This window comes from Dermatophagoides farinae, chromosome 10 (genome assembly GCF_024713945.1).
Source record: "Dermatophagoides farinae isolate YC_2012a chromosome 10, ASM2471394v1, whole genome shotgun sequence".
Taxonomy (NCBI): domain Eukaryota; kingdom Metazoa; phylum Arthropoda; class Arachnida; order Sarcoptiformes; family Pyroglyphidae; genus Dermatophagoides; species Dermatophagoides farinae.
The window spans coordinates 1,895,068-1,917,865 of NC_134686.1; the positions used below are offsets into that span (position 1 = coordinate 1,895,068).

Consider the following 22,798-nt stretch of genomic DNA (forward strand, 5'->3'; position numbering starts at 1 on the left):
GCACACTTACACACACACACACACACACACAACTTAACACATGGCCCATGGGTTTTTTTCCTATACCAGCTTTATATTATTATTTGGATTATTTTTGTTAGAACCTATCGCGTGTATCTATTGATGGTGGGCTTCCCCATTATCAATGTAATAGTTGTTGTCATAGTGATGTATACCATCATCATCATCAAACCAGGGAAACTGTATGGTTGGCTGGCTGGATGGACGGTTGATTTTCCTCTCTCTCCCTTTGTATTTATGTGTCTTTATTTCTTTGGTCCCGTCGTTGTTCCATATACCACTGCTATCTCATTATATTTTGGAACACACACACTAGAATAAATAGTGGTAATCGTAATGGTGGCTTTGAATTGGCGTGTTTGGAACAGTCGAATAAAACGGTTATTATTATTGTCCATAAGGGGGATACACACAATGTGGAAACTGATCGACCGACCGGACCGAATCGTTCTGCCTGTTTTTTTTTCGTATTCCTTCTCCTACCCCCTCACCACTCTCGTATCCCACCTTTATCAAACACATCCATCTTCAACGGTAGTAATACCCCATCCCCCTCACAAAGAGTATACATGATCCAGATAAAAACATTTGAAATGAAAAATTTTTTTTCCGTTTGAAAACGCATGCTCTTCAGGATGTGTGTGAGAGATAGGGGAATAAAGGAAGGGGAAATATTTTTTTTTTCTGAACATTCATTTTTTTTGTTATTTTAGCGCATGAGTTGATTTACCGAAATTTTTTTTTACGAATGGTCCAAACCAATTTCATACCACCACCACCACCATTATCACCACTACCACCATAACAATAATCATCACCAAATAAAACGCTGGTTGTGTGTGTGTGTGTATATTTCCATAGATCGGAAAGATCCACTAGGATTCTTTTCATTTTCATTTCAAACTTTTGATCCAAATCGAATAGTATAAACAACAAAACACATTACACATCCGACATCGACACCTACAACATCACACACACACACACAACATTGAACAGACACACACACAACACACACGGCACTTTTTTTTATTCTTCGGTTCTCATTCTCTTTTTATTATTTTCTCCATTCTCTATCACTTTTGATCTTGTGTTTTTAATCATTTGTCATTTGTTGTCGTTGTTGTTGTTGTTGTTTTGATTTTGATTTTGATTTTTTTTTTGTTCTGTTCACATTATTAGTAATCTTTTTTTTTTATTTCTTGATTAATTTGGATTCGATTTTTTTTTTGGTTTTGTTTTTCCCGTTGTGGTGTTTGTTTGTTCGACAAATTGGTGGTCGTCTAAAAAATTGTCCGGTTCGAATTTAAAAATTGTCAAAAAAAAAACGAAAAATTCCATACATTAACATCAGAACAACAACAACAACAACAAAAAAAATCAAACCAAACCTCAAGACAGCCATCCAAACAACGACAACGACAACAACCACCAGAATCATCATATATCTGTTGATAGTGAACAAAAAAAAAATGATGATTTTCATCAATTTTATCATCCAAACATCATTCAATAACATGATGATATGATCCATAATTCGTTTTTTTCTCTTTTGATTTTGATTTTCTGTTTCTGACATTGAAATTCTTTACTTTTTTTTCGTTCACTCTCTCTCTCTTTTTATCTAGTCATTAAAAACTAGTTTTATTTTGTCAATCTCAACCATATTCTCGTTAAATTCATTCATTCATTTATTCATTCTGGAATATTATTTCTGCATTCTTATTCTCTGTTTTTAAATTCATTTTTCGTTTCTCTCTCTCTCGGTTCATTGATTATCATTGACATACTCATTCATTCACACACACACTCGATCAATAACTTGACCAATATACATTCCTTTCATATTTTTTGTTTGTTTGTTTTTTAAAAATTCCAATTTCAAGAATTCAATCAAATATCGAATCAACAACAACAACAACAACAGCAGCAATTCAGTTAAAAAAAACTAGAAATTTTTTCAAGTAAGTTCTTTTCGTTTTCGTTTATTTTTTTTCAAACATCCGATCACATCATCATTATTTCCTTTATTACCCAACAAAAACGGCCAGTTGAACAATTTCTCAATTATTATTATTGGCCCGTTTTGTTATACATGGTAAATGTTACATGTATATATTCACAGAAAAATTTATTTTTCGGCCAATTCTTCCGTTTTTTTTCACTCAAAAATTTTTTTTCCAATGTTGTGTTGTACGCAAACTCATTACATGTTTGTCGCTCCCATTTTTTTTTCTCTTCATTTCATTCCAATTCCAATTCCAATTCTATGCTCTCTCTCTCTCTCTCACACGCTAAAAGCGTGTAAAGAATCGTAGCTTTGCGTTTGCGTACCATCGCTTTACGTTATTATTGTGTGTGTGTGTGTAATTTATATTTCCATGTATGTTTATATGTTCCAACATAAGTATATTTCTGATGGAGCAACATGAAACTAAAAACCAAAGAAATGTTATTGCTATAATAACCATAATAATAATGATGATGATGATGATGATGAACAATGGTTAAATGTCTATGAGTGTGTCCAATAGTCTCTATTTTTTTTTGTTCAAAAAAAAAAAAATGTTTTCTTCTTGTTCTTATTTCGTTTCCTAGGCTTTTTTTTGGTTTAATTTTTCGTTGTTGTTGTTGTTGTTTTGCTTCAAAAAAAAACAAAACAAAAATAATCTCAAATTTCAAAAACAATTTGAAAATCAAAATGATGATGATGATGATGATGATGATGTTTTATTTCGATTGCCTTGAATCAATTTTTATGATTTATGATGATTCTTTAATATTCTGGATGGATTGAACACATACACACACACACATACACGTATTGAACAAACAAAAAAAAGTTCCAGAATCATCAGATAGAAAAACAAAATCAATTTACCTAATTAGTTTTTTCCAATCATCATGATGATGATGATGATGATGATGATGAAGTTCATGTTTTAGTTGCTTGAATTTCATTGTCGCCAATGATTATTATTGTTGTTGTTGTATTGTTGATTGGATAGCAACAGTTTATTCATCATCATCATCGAAATCAATTTTTTTTTCTCTGTTTTATAACCTAGAAACAACAACATTTCGTTTTTAAAATTATTGGATAATTTACAATCAATCAAGCACGTACGTGAATAGTGATGATGATGATGATGATGATGTTATTTTCCAGGAATATAATATAAATGTGCTTGGTTGTATAATGAGAAAAGAGAACATTGTTTACATTTCCTATTAATGTTTGATGATGATGATGATGACGATGATGATTTGAATCAATGTTCACTATGTCGACATTAGTTAGTTTGGTTATGATTTTTTTTTCTCGGTCTGTTTTATTTCAGAATTTTATCCATCCTTACATACACACCGAGATAGAATACTTATTTTCCCGTTTTATGTGTTTTTCACTCTCTCTCTTTTAAATGTTTTGTTTTTATTTTTGAAATGAATCTTTTTCGTTTTTCAGAATCGACTGTGTGTGTGTGTGTGTGTGTTTCTTGTTTTTAGAAGAATTAAAGAATTTTCACCCACTGTTGTGTGGTGAAAATGATTCCACTGTTAAAACCAAAAACAGAAATTTGGGGAAAAAAAATGCTGAAAACATAAACAAATCATCATCATCATCATCACCAGTTTTTTGTGTGTGTGTGTGTTGGTTAAACACAATTTCTGTTTCCTCGTGTTTTTGTTACACCCTTATTTTAAAGTAATCAGAGAGAGAGAGAGAGAGAGAGAGAGAGAGAGAGAGAGAGTCACATCCATCCATTTAAATTAAAGTGAAAATGAATTTTCCATAATTATTTGAACATTTTAATTCAATTTCAATGAACACACGTAGATGGTGATCAATGTGCTTTGTTGTTGTTGTTGTTGTTGTTGTTGTTGTCATGTAATGTAATTAATGTCGTCCATTTTATTTTCTGGCCATTATTTTTCTGTGTAGAAGACGACGATGAAAAAAATTCTCAATCTACCTGGATTTTCTTTTTTTTCCCATTATTTTAATTATTATAACATTTTGGTTCACATTGTGTGTGTGTACGAGTGTGTTCCATAAAAAAAACTGTGCATGTTTGTCATTGTATATCCACTTTTTTGTATGCGTTTTATAATATTGCCATTCTTAATTATTCTTGGCATTTTTTTTTCATCTGAAACCTTATTATTATTATTATTATGAATATATAATGTGTTTTCCAATACGATTATCAATTCATGTTGTGGTGGTGGTGATGGTGGTTGTTGTTGTTTTTCATCCAAATATCGATTTTCTTTTCATTTAAATTGAAAATCTCTTCTTAAAAATACATTTCATAGGATTCATCGTTCGTTGTTTGGATTCAAAACCGTAGTTGTATGTTTTTTTTGTGTGTGTGTGTGGTGAACATCTCGATCTCGATGAACCATTGATCGATAATTTACTTTTGTTCTGGAACAGTCAACAATCATCAATACAATTCACATTTGAAAGTTTTGAGATATTCAGTTCATGAACTCTATTTATATGTGTGTGTGTCTGTGTGGAAAAACATTAGTACAATATACAGTATAGAAAAAAAACGAATGTGTTTGCACCCAACAACAACAACGACGAAAAAAAAATCCATATATTAATATAGCTAGTAATTTCACTATATCACGTTAACGTTAATCGATCCAAACGATCCCATTTCATTTTCTCTGTGTTCGTATGCGTACGTATTTCACGTGTTTGCTTATTGTTGAAATGTTTATTCCTGATTCGATTCCCGTTTTTTTTTATGATGATGAATCATTTTTTTCTATTTTTTTTCTTTTCTGTGAACACGTTTTTTTTCTGCACTGAAACTGTAGTATTTTCTGATATGTGACCGTTTTAATTTTTTTTTTTTACAGTCATCTGAATCTTTTTTTTGTTACCTTTTATTTCTGTTATTATTAACCTCGCTTGTTTTGGTTTCGGTTCGTAGATCGATAAATAAGTAGACGAATGACAGCTGTTGTTGTTTTTGTTGAAAATATGACATTCATTCATTGTACACACACGCACACACGTGCACGCTTTTCCATCAAATTTTTTTTTGTTTTGTTTTTCGCGTGCAAACAAATCGACCTTTGCCCTTGCCGACAGTAATAACAACATGAAAAACAGCCGATAGTATCAGGCTATTTAGATATAATATATATGTGCGTGTGTGTGTGTGTGTGTGTGTGTGTGTGTGTGTGTGTGTGTGTGATAACTGAATTGTTTGTATAACATCATCATCAACAATCATCATTTCAATGAAAATATCGAAATCAAATCGTGAACTTTAACATACGACATCTGGTGTATGATGTTAATTTCCGTTTAAATTAATAGTTTTTTTCCATTCATTTATTCAGTTAGATTAAATCTGTGTCATTCATTTATTCATTCGTTTTTCTCTGCTATACGGATGTTTTTATCAATGATTATTATTAACTTTTACCGTTATATATCAAGATTCATTTTCTAATTTTTTTTCATTATTTTTTTTTCTCTAAACAGAATCCAGAATTCACAAGTTTTTACACGTCCACATTTTGTAAAAACCAACAAGCAAGCGAACAAGCTTATTTCCGTTCCATTCAAAAATTAAAAATTTCAATACATAAATACTCTAGTCATCATCAACATATATTAAACCGACAGCTACAAAAATATTCCATTCACATTTTTTTTCTCTTGTTCTCTTTCACTACCTCTGGAAATTCTCATTTTTTTTGTCTTGTTTTGTTTCGATTATCATCATTATTATATAAATGATGATTTCGTCAGCTGATTTCGAATTTGATGATAATGGTGGTTCCACCATGAATGGACTACATGAATCATCATCGCCTATTAATAATCATAATGGAAGTATCCATAGTAATTCATCAGTACATTCAATGGAAGATAGTAAAACAAATTTAATTGTCAACTATTTACCACAAACAATGACACAGGAAGAGATTCGTAGCCTATTCTCATCCATTGGTGAAGTTGAATCATGTAAATTGATTCGTGATAAAGTTACAGGTAGATCTTGTTTTGTTTATCATTTTTGTGTCAGAAAAAATTTTGTTTTTATCGAAAAAAAAAAATTTTTTCCCCTTCTAAGCAGGCCAATCATTAGGATATGGTTTCGTAAACTATGTTCGAGCTGATGATGCTGAAAAAGCAATCAACACATTGAATGGTCTACGATTGCAAAACAAGACAATCAAGGTTTGATGATTCAAAAGTTTTTAAAATTATCAATTAATTTCAATTTCAATTTCAATCAATCAATCAATCATCCCATTCATTCAGGTATCATTTGCACGTCCAAGTAGTGAATCGATCAAAGGAGCCAATCTTTATGTAAGTGGTATACCAAAAACAATGACACAACAAGAATTGGAAAGTTTATTCACACCATATGGCCGTATAATAACATCACGTATATTATGTGACAATATTACCGGTATGTTTTTGTTTGTTTTTATTTCGTTCATTTTTCTTCTTCTTTTTTCCTACACAGATTTTTTTTGTTCTGGATCCATTGATATTGATATAATGATATTTTATGTTTTCATTTTCAAAAAAAAAAAAAAAACAAACGAGACGAAATTTTTGTACATTTTTCCATTATATTTCTGCTGTTTATTCATTCATTTCTTTCTTTCTTTCTTTTTTTTTGTCTTTTTTTTCCACCAATTCATTATTCTACTGCATTCATATTCATGTGTTTACGAATTTATTATTACCATTGATTAAATCAATAATAATAACGATGATCGATTGTGTGCCCCAAAATTTTAAAACGAAACGGTATTGTTTGTTTGTTTGTTTTTTTTTCATTATTGTTTTTATATTGCATGATGATGAATATATTGGTTTTTTTTTGTATTTATTTTGTTTGCATTCGAAAAAAAACAAAAAAAAAACAAGAAAAAATTTTTTAAAAATCAAATTCTAAAATCATTTGTCTCATTTGTTGTTGTTGTTGTGTACAGGTCTTTCAAAAGGTGTTGGTTTTGTACGTTTTGATCAACGTTGTGAAGCGGAAAAAGCTATCAAACATTTACATAATACAATACCGGATGGATCTACTGAACCGATTACGGTGAAATTTGCTAATAATCCTAGTACAAATGCAAAAGCATTAACACCAGCATTAGCTGCTTATCTATCACCACAACGTCGTTTTCCTGGACCAATTCATCATCCAGCCAATCGTTTCAGGTACTTACATCCATCGATTTCACCGATCTCAAGGTACGAGTCTGACCGTAAATGAAACAAACGTTCTTCTCGCATCGACATTGGTATTTTCTTCTATTTTCTTTGATCGGTCGATGTAATTTTTTTTCACCAACGTTGTCGTCATCATTCAATTTATTAATTTTTTCTTGATTTTTTGTTGTTGCTTTTTTTCGGTTGGCTTGAAACTTTTTCTTTCATTTTTTTTTGTATACTTATAATTTCGATCTATCTTGATAAATCAATAGATCAATCAATCAATCAATCAATCATTGTCTTTATTGTAATATACATACGTTTGTTTTATTTACTGTTGGACCGTATTTTTGAGTTGTTTCATTTTTCATTTTTTTCAATTTATTTTATCTTTTTGTTTTCAATTTGATTAATTTCTTTTTTTTTTGTTTGTTTGAATAACAACATTATCTCAATCATTTGTTTGAATATTCATGCTAATTTAATCAATTTTATATTTTCATTTTATAATCAAATTCTTTGTGTATATATATGTATAGATATTCTCCACTTGCTGGTGATATATTGACCAATCCATTGATTGCAGCCAATGCAACATTAAATGGTGGCGCTGGTTGGTGTATATTTGTATACAATCTGGCACCGGATACAGAAGAATCATTATTATGGCAACTATTTGGACCATTTGGCGCCGTACAAAGTGTCAAAATTATACGTGATTTACAATCGAACAAATGTAAAGGATTTGGTTTCGTTACAATGACCAATTATGATGAAGCATTAGTTGCCATACAAAGTTTAAATGGTTATACATTAGGAAATCGTGTATTACAAGTTTCATTTAAGACAAACAAATGTAAAGCTGCTTAAATGAATGGTTGATGAATGAATCAAACAACAGAAGCAAGAAAAAAAAATTATCATAAAGATGTTACACACACTCTAGTCCATCCGTTTCAAAAAAAAAAATGTGTCTCTCTGTGTATGAAAGTTTCATCAAAACACACACACACACATCACGACCATCATCCCTCACACCCTGTATCATCATAATTTATCATCATCATCATCGTCGTCGCTGAATATTTTCTTCATTACAACAACGACCAAAATATTATTCTTGGCATTTATTTTCAATTATTCATACAGTTTCATCATCATCTCGTAAATCAATATTGAGAGAGAGAGAGAGAGAGAGAGATTCATTTTCATTTTCAATTCAGAAAATTTGAATCTCGATTCTCAAGTGTTTATTTTTATTTTTTTTTGTTTGCTTTTTCTGGATTTCAAATTTTTCAATTTTCTCGATCCTACACTTGAAAATATATGAAACAGACTGACGAAAATTTAATCCTTTTTTTCACGAAATTTTTTTTTTTATTTCCAATAACCAAAAAAAACAACAACAACAACAACAAACCGACCATAATTCATCTAAAAATTTGATGATGATGATGATCACACCTCCATCACTACCACCGCTACCACCACTACAATTTGCATATCAATTTTCATACACACATATGTCTAATCTATATTTTAAGAAAACGACAACAACAACTACAACAACTACAACAACAACAACAACAACAACAGAACTGGAATTGAAACGATTCTTTTAAATCTTTTTTCTACTTATATATTTATTATTATTATATTATCTATATTTTCAAGTTAAAACAAAACAAAAAACAAAAAACAGTATTTTGGAAACCAATATCATTGGCATAAGAAAACGATACGATATTGGATTTATTCGTTTTGTTTTTTTTTTGTCTCGCTGCTTTATATATATGATGATACGATGTTTGTGATGATTTGATCATTTGAAAAAAAAAATGTTGAACGTTGAACCAAAAAAAAAAAAAAAAAAAAAACAAAACAAAACGAAACAAAAAAAGTTGAATTATTATTCTGATCGACCTTGATGTTTTTTTTTTTTTAAATATGAATTCATTCCATTTATTTATATATGCCATTTATAATTCTTATATATTCACACACCACCCACACATCCATACTACGCAAGCTACTCACTTGCTGACACACATACACACACACACACCGAATGATTCTAGTCTGATTTTATTTAGATCACAATTATGTTATCATCATCATCGTCATCAAAAACAACAACAACAACAACAACAACAACAACAACAATGAAAAAAAAGGTGAGGGACCAACAAACACACAACAAAATTATTGATTGATTCACAATCGATCTTTTAGTTGATTTTTTTTTCTCTGGTTTTCATTCGTTTGATTTCATCACCTACACACACACTTAATTTAATTTAATTTAATCATCACCAGTATTGATCAATTCTTTGCACATTAATTATAATTTTTTTTCCATTGAAGGTAATAAACTAGTCAATTGAATATCATACACACACACACAACCATTCACTCATTTATTTAAGGTAAATCTTAATTTTTTTTTGTTTCATTTAATAATCATTTGCATATTTATTCAGAATACAGAATGACATTACATTTACATTTTATTGAATTCATTGATTATGTATTTCTTTATTATTTATGGCCATTTAATTTCAATTTTAATCTTGATTTTTGATTTTGAATTTTGATTTTGATTGTCACACACCATTATGATTATCATTATTGTATTTGATTTTATTGTGAGAAGAATAATTTCAAAATTTCCATGATTTTCGTTTTCATTTTTAAAAATTATTTGAATAATGAAAAAATAACAACAATAATAATCCGTAGCTTTTTGTTTTGATTCTTGCTTTTTTTGAATTTTTTCCGTTTGTTTGTTGGTTTTTGAATAATTTTTTTTCTCAGTTTTTTTTCCACTTTCTCTCACTTGATTAATGCGCTCACACACACACACACCAGAAATACACTAGGACAGACATTGCAGCTATTCACACTATGATCTCAATCATTCCAGTTCTTTTTTTTCCTTTCTTATCAATAATTTAATAAACCCCCTGCCTGATGATAAATTGAAAAATTTAATTTGATATTTCAACATCCACTACCACTAACACCACCATCATCAAACACTACCAGAATTTGAACAATATTCCAGCAAATCATACTGTATTTTTTTTGTCTGTTGTTTTACATATTGCAATTACTGATTAACGATGAGAAGAAGAAAAAAAAACGAAAAAAACAGTGCCAAATAAACAACATATACCAGTAACAAGAACTTTACGTTTTTTTTTCGAGAGAGAGAGAAAGAAAGAATGAAAAAAAGGATTCATATCTGTGAAATATTTAATCATTGTGTGTGTGTGTGTGTACGACAGGTGAAAGTTTCAATCAATCAATCAATCAATATATTGTTGATTGTCAATCGGCTAATTTTTTTTTTACTGAAACATCATTTGTTTCTCTTTCAATATATCATTGTTATGTTTGTATGTTTCAAACATTTAATTTTCAATATTCAATATTTTGTCATTGGAATTCAATACATACACACCATACACACACACACACACATTGAACATTGAACATCAATGGCATGTGTGTGTGAATTTAAAATGTTAAAAGTCAAATAATGTTTAATAGAATCGAATGAATGGACCGTTGATATCGAGTGCAATAATGTAGGAAAAAAATTTAAAGATTTTTGAACTGAACTGAACTAAACGACGGTCAAAAAGATGTTAATGTGTGTCATTGTTGATGGTACTACCATGGAAAGCGAAAAAAGAGCTAGAGAGAGAGAGAGAGAAAGAGAGTAAATGTTTAACGCACATCAACAAAAAAAAATTGCATAATAAATGACATTCCAAAATGTTCATCAACGACTATGAAGAAGAAGATGATGATGGTGACAACCAACCAACAACAACAACAACAACAACAACAACAACGACGACGACGACAACAACAACCGAAAAGACATATTGCATTTTTTCCCTCTCTCTCTCTCTCTCTCTCACTCTCACTCTCTCAAAAAAAAATTCTTCTTTTCAAGAATCAATATTTGATATTTGATATTATTATTTGTAATAATGATGACAAACATTTATATATTATTATTATTATATCATATATGACAAACAAAAACAAAAAACAAAACAAAAAAAACAAAATCATTGAAAGACTCAAAGATTCTATATATTTATTTTTTGATACTATTGAATACTTGCAACAAAAAAAAATTCTTTATTCTTGAATCAACTATTTGCCATAATACACATACACATCCATACTATTTACACAACACACACACACACACACACATATTTGATGTGTTTTGAAATTGAATCTTTGAAAATTCAAAGTAAAGAAGAAAAAAACATTTTGAACAACTTTTTTTTTCTTTTGCCGACTTGTCATAATCAATTGAATGGAAAATCCAAAAAAAAAAAAAAAAAAATTCTGCATCGTTTTTCTTTTGAAATTTTTTTTTTCGATCTCTTTTTTTTCTCACAAACAAAAACAAAAACAAAAAACGAAACTAAACCGACCAAATAACTAACGATGAGAAATTCTGTATTTAAAAACATTTTCATTCTGGATTGAAAAGGATAAAAATTCTGAACACAACAACAACAACAACAACAACAACGACAGAAGAATGGAAAAAATTTGAATACCAAAAAAAAAAAAAAAAACAAAATCCACCAAATCATTCAGCTATAATTCGGTGAAATTCTTTATACCTAAATGATGATAATAAAAACAAATAATCCGCATATATTCACATTCACATTTAAGTAATGTGCTGCTTTTTATTTGAAAATTTTTTTCTTTACATTTTTTTCATTATTATTTTCATCCATATTTCATTTATTTATTCATTCATTCATTCATATGATAATATATTAGCTTAATATCCATTATTATTATTATTATCGATTGATTTATATGATTGATTCAGTTGGACCAGTTTTTTTCGTTTATTCTTTATAATTCTGTAACCACTTTTACTTATTTATTTTAATGTTTTTCTTTTTTTCTGAACACAAACACCCACCCACACACACATACACCCACACACACACACACTGAATGACAAATGTCTCTATCTATCTATTTCCGATTTTTATTATTATTATCATCATTATGATGATGTTTGTGTCCTAAAATCCATTCATATTTGAAATTCTAAACTTTATATATTTGAATTTGAGAATAAATTTTGCAAAAAAAAAAATGTTTCGATGATGATGCCCGACAAATGATCCATCCATCCATCCATCCATGTTGCTTGATAGATAACAAGCATTAAAATTGGCTTATTATGTCCAATCCGTGGGTCGTGGATTAGAATATGAACGAATCAAAATTTTTGCGGAATTTACTCATTGAATTTCATTTTTTTGTGCATAAAAAATAATAAGAGATTAAATCTTTACAGAATAAATGTTTTCAATCAATCATTAAATTTCTATCATGTAAAAATGAAGAAAAAAAAAGAGAAAGAAAGTCGGAGAAAATACGAAGAAAAACATCAAACAAACGGAGGAAAAAAGATTCTTGGATGCAGTTGGATTCTAGAATGTGATATAGATTCAGATTCATTTATAGTGTGTTTTTGTTATCTGCAAATTATTTCATTCATAAATATAAAAGCTCTTTGTAAAGATAATTTTTTTGTTGTTTTTTCTTTTCTTTTTTTTTTAATCGAAACAAAAAAAAAACAAGAAAAAAGTGTTGGAAAAAAAAGAGAAAAAAAATATGCGTATAATGTGATGACATTTTCATTTCAATCAAAATTCCATTCGATTCTTCAGCCGTAAAAATTTATAATTCATATATACTGGCCCATCGTGCCACTGTTGACATCATTGCCATTTATTATTATTATTATTATTATTATTAATCATCATATCCTTGTGATAGTAAAAAATTGGCCGCCATATTTTCATTTTTATCACAGGCGAAATACGCTTGTATGACAAGATATTCGGGAAAACCTAATGCTTTAAGCTGTTTTTGAAAAAAAATCAAAATTAGAATAGAATCAATTGAAATCAAATGACAAATTAATCTTACTCTATCAATGGCTTCTTTATCCTGTTCGGTCATATGAGCCGTACCAATCAGATTCATTAGATTTGGATTCGGTTGTTCTGAAGCACCATCGACAGCAGCAGCTGAAGCAGCAGCAGCAGCAGCACCGGTTCCACGGCCAGCCGTAGTCTGTTGAACTGATGATTCAATCGGTTCATTTAACATTTGTAAAAAGGCTTCCTGATTTTGGGTAATCAATTCCAATAGACGTGGATTATTTTGGCTTATCTGTTGTATCATACTATTCAATAGATGTGGATTACTTTGAACCGTTTGTCTCATCGTACGAAACATTGGTTGATTACGTAGAAATTCAAATGGATTCGATTCCGAACCGGTATCGGATAATTCTGAACGTGAACTTCGATCTGATGATGCTGTAGCAGCTGCTAATGGAGCAGCATCAGCAGCAACAAAATCGGGTATACCCGATATCAAATATTCGACAGCACGATCAGGATTATTAAAACTAGCACGAAGTGCACGTTCAACTGAACTACGATCATAGCCCATTTCCATAATCTGTGTTACCATTCGTTCATAATCTTCACCGACGACCACAGTGGATTCTGAAACATTTATATTAGGCATTGTACCGGCGGATTCAGTAGCTGTACTTTCTTTTGTTGTCGATGTAGTTGTTGTAGTTGTTTTTGTGGAAGTTTCAGGTTTTTTTGATTCTTTACTACTTTTTGCACCATCATCAACAACATTGGCGACTGTCGAATCAGATTTTGATGATGTAGTGTTACTTGTTTCAGATGTTTTTGTTTCAGTTGTTGCTGCTGTTGTTGTTGTTGTCGTCGTTGTTGTTGATGACGACGATGATGATGATGATTGTTGTTGTGGCTGTTTTGGTTTGATAACCATAACTACAACAAATCTTGTTTCCTCAAATTTACAATCTTTAATGATTGAATCATCCAACAATACTTTGCCGGCATATATTAGTTTCAACCAATCGGCCATAAATTCTGATCCTTTTACTTGATGAATTTTTTCCTTCAATTTTCGTACCTAATTTTTATGATAAAAAAATGAAAAAACAAATTAATCCATTACAACAGAAAAAAAACTTTAAATCAAATCAAACCGTATCATTTTCATCCATATCCACATCGAATGTTTCCTGTTGAAGTGTTTTGATGACGATCTTCATCTTTGTAGTAATAAGCAGAATTAATATAATAAATTAATAGTCGTGGATGGCAATTTGATTTTACAGAGCCAAAAATTGAGCTTTATAAAATTCAATTTTATTCTCGAATTCAAATAATTAAAAAAAAAAAATATTCAATTATTGTAAAAAAACGATCGATGGAAACAAAAAAAGAATTTTAAAAAAGACCAGCTTGAAAACCGAACACACGCACAAAGAGAAAAGAAAAAAAACATACATACAACACACACACGTAATGTGGTTATAGATGAGACTCAAGACTCGCGTGTCGGTGTGTGTGTGTGTGAGAGATGAATGAATAAGCATCTTGGTGGTATAGAGAGTGAAATAATTTAATGTGTGGGATATTAAAAAAAAATTCCAAAGACACGAGAGCCATCTGTTGTTGAAATTTTTCAAAAAAAAATATTGAAAAATTTAATCAACAAAAAAAAATATCAAAAAATTAAGACATCAGAATAATGTACAGCAAAATAATATTTAAAATAAAAATTGATTGATTTGATTTGAATATTAAATCGATTAAACAATATAATTATTATTATACAAATACAAATTTGAAAATTCAAATTGGCCAAAAAAAAAAAAAGAAATTGAAAAAGAAAATGAAAAAGAAAAAACAATTATATCAAGTAGTAATGAAAAAAAAACATCCACATTAACATTACAATATTATAACATTAATCATCATCATCATCATCATTATCATTATTAATTAATTAATTAAAAATTATCATCAATTATCAGCTAATTAATCCACAGTGTGTGTGTATGTGTGTGTGCATGGAAAAAAAACATCAATTGAAAGTAGAAAATCACAAAATTTGTTGTTGTTGTTGTTGTTGTTGGAATTGTTAATTTTGATTGATTTTTAATAACAAAAATGAAAACAATAAACAACTGGAAACAATTTCATAATTTGATTTGATTTTTTTTTGCTGTTTTTGGTCAAGTTTTTGTTGTTGTTGTTACAATTACCGTTTGTGAAAAAAAAGGCACCCACAATTATCATCATCATTATCATTATAATTAATTGAATTGATTACGTAATTAAATTTGGAATATATTTACGACAAAAAAAAACGAAAACAAAAATTATTCTGCAAGTGAATAGAAAATGAATGGTGAAACCATAGAGTAAAAAAAAAACTAAATCTCTACACCCCCCTCCTACAATGATTGACAAAAACGAGAGACACACACACACACACGATAAATTATATCTAATTATTTTCTAGCAATTTAAATACAAAAAAAAAATTAATTTTGATTAAATAAATATAAGTAAAACGAAAAAAAATAGCACATTATTCTCTGTTCCATAATAATAGATGAAATATGAGCAAATTTAAAGAAATTAGAATCATTACATTTTCTATTATGTAATCTATTATGAATGATGATAATAATAATTTTGATTGATCCTAAACAAGTGATGAAACAAAAAAAAATGATTAAAGACTAGGTAAATTAATGATGATGATGATAATAAAAATAATAATAACAAATAGATATGATACCCGCGATCTTCTTTTGGCATGCCAAAAGATTATAATTATAATAATATTTATAAATAAGCAGAAACATATTTTGTTGTTGTTGTTGTTGTTGAATCAATGAATAAATAGACATGGGTAGACGAGAAGAAGAAAAAAATCTTGATAATGATTGAATGATTGATGATGATCAGAATCAAAGCGAACCAAAAAAAAAAAATTGTGACCAGTGTTGTGTAATTAAAAAAAATTCTTCACACACACACACACACACACACTAAAACAGCAGCATTTCAATATAACTAATTATTATTATCGGATATATAAAGACCACCTTCACATATTTGATTTTTTTTTCTATTTTCTCTTGAATTATTGATGGTTAGAAATTTTCATCATACACCATATTGAGTGGCAAGTCTTTCTTTTAGATTGGGTGGAAAATTTTCAGAAAATTGTCGCCAATTTTCTTCGCCAACTTGATTTTTGAAACCATGCAAAATCTATTCGAAATAAAAACAATCACAATTTAGATTCAATTTTCTTTTATCATTTTATTTTAGAAAAAAATACCTCTAAAAACATGTTCTTCAAATCTGGTTCCGGATTATTCCAAGATGCAACAGCATCACAAAAATAAATAAAATCCTGTAGCACACCATTTGGATTTTCGCTAATCATTGAACAAATACCACGGAATGCTGAATCTTTTGCCTCATTATCACAAATGTTACGCATTGATAAACACCATGCACGAATAAATTGCTGTAGAAATGGAGAGATTTGTTGTTGGGTATGAAATTGTGTACTTACAAATCCCAATCTTCCAATAGTGATAGCTGGAAAACAAAATTGATGGAAATTAAATTTCGAATTAAATACTAAAACAAAAGATAAATTACCAGTATTTTCCAGCAATGTTTTCGGTGAATCTGTTTGATTCAAATTAATGATCAATTGGGGCAATAATATCGGTACATATTCTTGCATTGATTGTTTATATTTAATTGATATTTCACCGATAGCCCATGTTGCATTATTACAAACAGAAATGTTTTCAGGATTTAAATTTTGTGCCAATATAGGCATAAAATCACGAACACATGGTTCAACAAACACAAAACATGCTCTGGTCAATTCTCCGAGTAAAGCGAATGAACTTTGTCGTACTTCTGGTGTTGGATCCTGAAATGAATTTAGATTCGGTTATCGATTTTTATCTAAATGAATGTTTGTCATACAATCACTTACTTTGATACATTCATACAATAATCTCATGGTATTGGTTTGTTCAATCAATGGAATCATGTGTTCACCTAATCCTTCGGCAAGACCGCTAAGCAAATCAAGTGCAACAATTAAAAAATCTTTATTTGGTGGATCATATTGTTCTTGATTCTCTTGAAATATCTGTTAATAAAAACAAATTTTAATTGTAGATTTTTGAATTGAATGAAAATAAATTAAGCATTTAATTACCGCATTAAATTTTAACGTTTGCTCAACCAAAGAAAGGCAACGATGAAACACTGGTTCACAATATGGTAAGAATCCTGTTTGTAAGGCAGTTGCAACGCTAGAAAAACACTGAAACAAGTTTCGAAATGAATTTTTGTAAATATAAATCAAAAAAAAATGATTGATAAAAATACTAACTTCTAACAAAGGAAATAGATCTTTATCATCATCTCTCAATGAATTCCATTTATGAATCAATGGTGGCATTAACAATTCAATATATTCTGGTTTATTCAAATGATGGCCAACAGAATCGGCAAGCGTACCAATAGCGTCATATAAAATTAAAAGATTTTTGTGCTACACAACACCATTAGATTATTGTATGAAAATTATGCAAAAAAAACAAAGTTATTTTTTACCTGATATTTTCCGAATGCGCTGACTAGGGTTTTTAGAATGAATTCTAAATAAGGAATTAGATCCGTACCGGCTTCTTCTTCCAATGTTGCAAAAGCACTACATGCTGCTTCTTGTACACGTTTGTTTGGATCTAAGATTCGTTTCAAAAGCTAAATTATGAAATTTACATTATTATAAAGTGGCCGGAATGTAAAAAATGTAATTTAAAAACGAAAAAGAAAGACAAACCTCCATTATTAATGGTTTTAGATAGTTTTCGGGATTCTGTACAACCCAATGTGAGTATCGACTTAATGTCCAACATGTGATTGATCTGACCAAAGCTTTTTTATCCGATAAACACGATACTAGATATGGTATGAGGTCATTTAGATGTTGTACAATGCCAAACATACATCCTAATAATAAATTGAGAAAAAAAATAGTGAATAACAAAAAAAAATTACGAATTAAATTAGATTCTGGATTATTACCTTCTGCGATTGCCCCTAATGCTAGAACAGCTGCTTCTTTCGTCACCCAATCCTGATGGAATAATGTTTCACGTAAAATTGGTAAAACAACCGGTAATAGATCATCATGAAAAACATTAGCTAAAAAATCTAATGCAGCTGCCGAACATTTTCGTAGATTCCAATCACTATTTCCTTTATGTAAATCAAAATCATCATCATCGTCATCAGAATCATCATCATCATGGCGATGATTTTCACTATCATCCATTCTTGGTTGTGCATGTGTACGACCACTATAGAAACGTGGCCTAATATCTTCTTCTTTATCCGGTATCATTTCATCTTCTTCAACATCACCTTTTAAAAGAATAATATCCAAATCTGAATATTTCATCTTTTGCATCAATGTTGGTAATAATCGTGGAAGATGTGGTGCAAGTACTTCTTTACAAATTGGTTGTTCAGCTAATGTAAGCCAAAATTCACAAGCATCTAATGCAACATTTATATCTTGATCTTGTGTGCTCATTAACATAAACTGTGAAAAAGAAACGAAAAAAATTTGTCAGATTTATTCAATGATATATAGTTAAACGAACATTGGCTGTTCGAATTTGATTCAGGAAAAAAAAAGATTTTCCAAATAAATCATTCATATTCATAATTTACTTTCATTGTCTGACCAATAAGTAAATTGAAATAATCACTTATGGCGCGATTAGAAAGATGTATGTACATGTTTGAAATATTGTTTTAAAAAATGATAAATTACCTCGATTATATTATGGATTTGTGGTATCAAACGATCCATACGGATTTCCACTAATGTAACGAATGATTTACAAACATTTTGTCGTACTTGACGATCATTATCGGCAGCAAGTTTGAATAAACCCTGAAAATACAATTTATGATGATTTGAAAAAAAAATCCAAGAATTGTTATCATTACCTCGATAAATATATCAACATAGGGCATCATTATTTGTGTTCGATTTAGAATGAAATTATTCACACATGCCAATGCATAAGAACGAATTTTTGAATTTGGATTAGTAAAAAATTGAAAAAATTTCGGTATCAATAGATTCAATTGTCGGCAAAAATTTTCATTATCCAATGCTTCAGCATTATCTTCAATAATTTTATGTAGTATGCTAAAAGCACCTTCACATTCGTAATAATTTTCTGAATCCAATTTATTCAATAGAATATCGAATAATTCTGGCCATTGTTGTAGTTCACCTTCTTGCATTAATGTTGATATTAGAATGCCAACTGTAGCACGTATCAATGATGATGGATCACCCATACAGGTTAATGCTTCAAATTTAACATAATTAATAACTTCACGTGGTAATTGGCGATATCTTGCTTTAATATTATTTTTTAATATTAGACCACTTAATGAACGTGTTGGTTCATCTGGTTATCATCATATAAAATAAAAAATCAAATCAATCAATAAAAATTAATGAATTTTTCACAAAAATTTTACCTTCATTAGTCATTTTGGATAGAACAAAAACAAGATAATTACTAAAATTTGGAAAATTATTCAATTCTTCCAAACGTTGTTGTACATGATTCTGTGTTTGAATATCCGGTGATTGTGATTGCCGTAATAGCTGTAGAATTTGATCAAGACCTTGTTGTTCAGGTTGCCAATCCATAATTATTGATCAAAAAAAATTTTTTCTTTTGGTAAACAAAAAAAAAAAACTGAAAACAGCCGTGTTTCAAGAAACCAGAAAATAATAAAAACCACGAATGATGATGATTTAGCCACACATGTAATGATTTGGATTCATGGAATAAAATATTCAAGTTCAGCGTTGATTTTTTTTCGATTTGTTTCCAAAAGAATGATTCAAACGAGAATTTTTTTGTTTGTTTGTTTCTTGGAACACACTACCAACAACAACAACAACAACAAAAAAAACTGTTGATGATGGACAATAAAAAAAATTAATTGCAAAAAAAAATTGATGCTCAAAAATGGATATTTAAGAATATAACGAACACCAACACACACACACAGACAAAACTAAACTCATGCCATTTATGTGTAACCAGCACCCTCATTGGGGGGCAAAAAACACACACACTGTATATACAGTGAATGTTCGTTTTTCTAATCTGTTGATTTTCATATATGAAAACTTTTGTGGTAACCAAAGTTTTTCTGTATAAAATATAAATTTTTATCCCCCTTTTTTCAACATGAGGGTGCTGTTAGCTTTTATACATACATGTGCTAGTGGTAGTGGTAGTGGTGGTACGTGTATAAAAAAAATATAATAGCAAGCAGTGTTGTTGTTGGAAAGCGAATCCGGCTATATATCCACTATTTCCACCCAAAATGGTTAACACTACTATTGTTGAGATGTTAAAAAAAAATTTTTTTTTTTTTTTTGCTTTGCTCATTAATTAAAAAAAAAATCAACAAAATTCAATCATTTAATTGGAATTTATTTATTGATCAATTTATTAATCGATAGGATAATAAGGACATAAAGGACGGATTGATTTAATTGATGGCATTGTTGTTTTTGTTGTTGTTGTTATTGTTGACGGAAATTTTTATACAAATACATTTTGAGTTTGGACCCAAATGGATTATTAATGTATATGGAATAATAATTTGATTCATCTCTAATGGAACAAAATAATCATTACACATTCACAGGAAGCCAAAATGTGATTACAGTAGTACACAGGAACTTTTTTCACGGAATGGATTAGCTTTTTGTGAATGAAATCCAACCAGAAGACAATCTTCAGTTGCATGTTCAAGGACGTATTTCTATTTTTTTTCGGGCGAGAAATGTTTAAAAAAAAAATTTGAACAACAACAAGACTAAGAATTTTACCTTTAAATCTTCAACAGCAACGGAAACCATAATACGTTTGATATGCGATTCACGTCTTAATTGTTCGACAACACGACGTTGTTGAGTTAACGAAGACATTGTTGTTGTTGTTGTTGTTGTTCAATGATAATTTTTTGAAAAAGAACAAAAATTGCTATGGATTTAAACAACAAATGACAATGATAATATAATAATCCTGATAATGATGATGACCTGAATGTTTTTTTTTTTTTTTTTTAGTTTTCCAAACACACAAACTTTGTTTATTGTATTTTTTTTCTTGGTATAATTATAAAAAATTATGATCCAAAACAAAAACAAATAAACATTGAGTGAGTAAAAATAGAAAATTAAATGAATGAATGATGATGATGGTGGTGGTGGTTGAGGAGGAGTACGATGGATGATGATGATTATCGTTTTTGTTTGCCGTTTTATTTCTGCTACCACTACCACTATCTATGACCACTAGTTGCTAATAATAATAATAATAAAATTCGATAATTGAATAGAAAAATAATCGATTTTATTAAAAAAAAAAAATAAATACCTAGAATTTGGATCAAGTTTTGATCCAAAATTTTAATCAGACAAAAAAAAAGTTGCAAATTTTCAACAAAAAAAACGATTGAATAATTTACTTGAACTTTGAATGAATGAGTGATTGAATACCCAAAAACAAAAATCCGCTATAGCAAATTACATACATATCAGTATCGATTGTATCGCCGTTTTTTTTTCGAACACAATTGGTGGTTACATTAATCGCGTTTTATTTTGAAACAAAGGAACTAGATTTTTGGAAATTTTTTTTTGTTTTGTCCTAAATTTTTTTTTAACAAATTTCATTTCATATCATTGATAATCTGTAAACATTTTTCTTCAAGATCAAATATAATCAAATGTAAAAATGTTGCCACCGACTGGTACCGTTCTATATCTATATCATGCAATACTTACCGGATGAATGAATTGTTTATTCGGTAACAACAACGACAACAACGACAACAATAATAATAATGATATATAACCCGAATTTACTGTTGGTCATGGATAAATGATCCGAAGTGTTAATCTGATTTCTATACCCGAAGATGTTTTCCGATATGTGAACCAAATGTATTTTGTAAGATTGTCTTTTGTCTTTTTTTCAAACAACCAAATAAAATATAATGATTGTATATTCACGTAATGATCATCATCAACATGAAATCATTTACAAGAAAAAAAAACGACACAATGGTCTTTTCATCACGATCTGAACTAGTCATTCTTTTGTCTTTTCAGGTATTTCATATGGTCTGATTTGATTGATTGATTGATTGAACGAATGAATGAATGATTGATTGATTGATCAGACTGGTTTTTTCTAATAATAATGAAATGTTTTATTTTCCATAGTTCAATATCGAAATGATTCAAATGGTAATGATCATGGCTGGAGCAAGAAAAAAAATACATATGAATCACACAACGGTTTATCACAATTGATCATGAATTCTAATACAAAAAAAATGGGTCAATGATTAAAAAAAACGACGACGACGAAGTAGAAAAATGTCATTATCGAAATCTGGTTATATGGTGAATGTAAAAATATAAATCAAACTGATAACTGTATCCTGTTTGTGTCATGTGATCAAAACAACGAGATTTGTGTCAAAAATCAATGAACATAAT

General features: G+C 29.3%; 4 protein-coding genes across 13 annotated transcripts; 1 reads left to right on the top strand and 3 right to left on the bottom strand.

Annotated features, from left to right (window-relative positions):
- The first annotated feature begins 725 nt into the window (after positions 1–725).
- On the top strand, positions 726–11,275 carry fne (ELAV like RNA binding protein found in neurons). 8 transcript variants are annotated; one of them, XM_047053388.2, is made up of 6 exons: positions 726–1,985; positions 5,531–6,043; positions 6,129–6,232; positions 6,317–6,470; positions 7,003–7,264; positions 7,765–11,275. In XM_047053388.2, the coding sequence occupies exons 2-6, from the start codon at positions 5,785–5,787 to the stop codon at positions 8,093–8,095; spliced, it is 1,110 nt and encodes a 369-aa protein (XP_046909344.1). In that variant the 5' UTR covers positions 726–1,985; positions 5,531–5,784; the 3' UTR covers positions 8,096–11,275. The 8 variants fall into 8 exon arrangements, with proteins under 8 accessions (XP_046909344.1, XP_046909348.1, XP_046909341.1 ...); XM_047053392.2 differs by having other exon boundaries at positions 727–1,985; positions 7,003–7,231; XM_047053385.2 differs by having other exon boundaries at positions 728–1,985; positions 6,126–6,232.
- Positions 11,276–12,809: 1,534 nt separating this feature from the next.
- Positions 12,810–14,831, bottom strand: Rad23 (UV excision repair protein Rad23). The gene is made up of 3 exons (XM_075734703.1): positions 14,328–14,831; positions 13,217–14,251; positions 12,810–13,150 (listed from the first exon to the last, which is right to left on the bottom strand). Exons 1-3 carry the CDS (start codon positions 14,391–14,393, stop codon positions 13,040–13,042), a joined length of 1,212 nt encoding a protein of 403 aa, XP_075590818.1. The 5' UTR covers positions 14,394–14,831; the 3' UTR covers positions 12,810–13,039.
- An 88-nt stretch (positions 14,832–14,919) lies between these two features.
- Tnpo (transportin 1) lies at positions 14,920–20,300 on the bottom strand. 3 transcript variants are annotated; one of them, XM_075734702.1, is made up of 12 exons: positions 19,744–20,300; positions 19,198–19,670; positions 19,019–19,141; positions 18,265–18,784; positions 18,020–18,189; positions 17,791–17,940; positions 17,567–17,728; positions 17,390–17,497; positions 17,162–17,308; positions 16,813–17,095; positions 16,484–16,749; positions 14,920–16,413 (listed from the first exon to the last, which is right to left on the bottom strand). In XM_075734702.1, the coding sequence occupies exons 1-12, from the start codon at positions 19,916–19,918 to the stop codon at positions 16,306–16,308; spliced, it is 2,685 nt and encodes an 894-aa protein (XP_075590817.1). In that variant the 5' UTR covers positions 19,919–20,300; the 3' UTR covers positions 14,920–16,305. The 3 variants fall into 3 exon arrangements, with proteins under 3 accessions (XP_075590817.1, XP_046909194.1, XP_046909193.1); XM_047053238.2 differs by having other exon boundaries at positions 17,162–17,320; XM_047053237.2 differs by having other exon boundaries at positions 16,484–17,095; positions 17,162–17,320.
- A 396-nt stretch (positions 20,301–20,696) lies between these two features.
- Positions 20,697–21,448, bottom strand: LOC142597854 (guanine nucleotide-binding protein subunit gamma-1-like). The gene is made up of 2 exons (XM_075734707.1): positions 21,119–21,448; positions 20,697–21,051 (listed from the first exon to the last, which is right to left on the bottom strand). The coding sequence occupies exons 1-2, from the start codon at positions 21,215–21,217 to the stop codon at positions 20,950–20,952; spliced, it is 201 nt and encodes a 66-aa protein (XP_075590822.1). The 5' UTR covers positions 21,218–21,448; the 3' UTR covers positions 20,697–20,949.
- Positions 21,449–22,798: the final 1,350 nt, after the last annotated feature.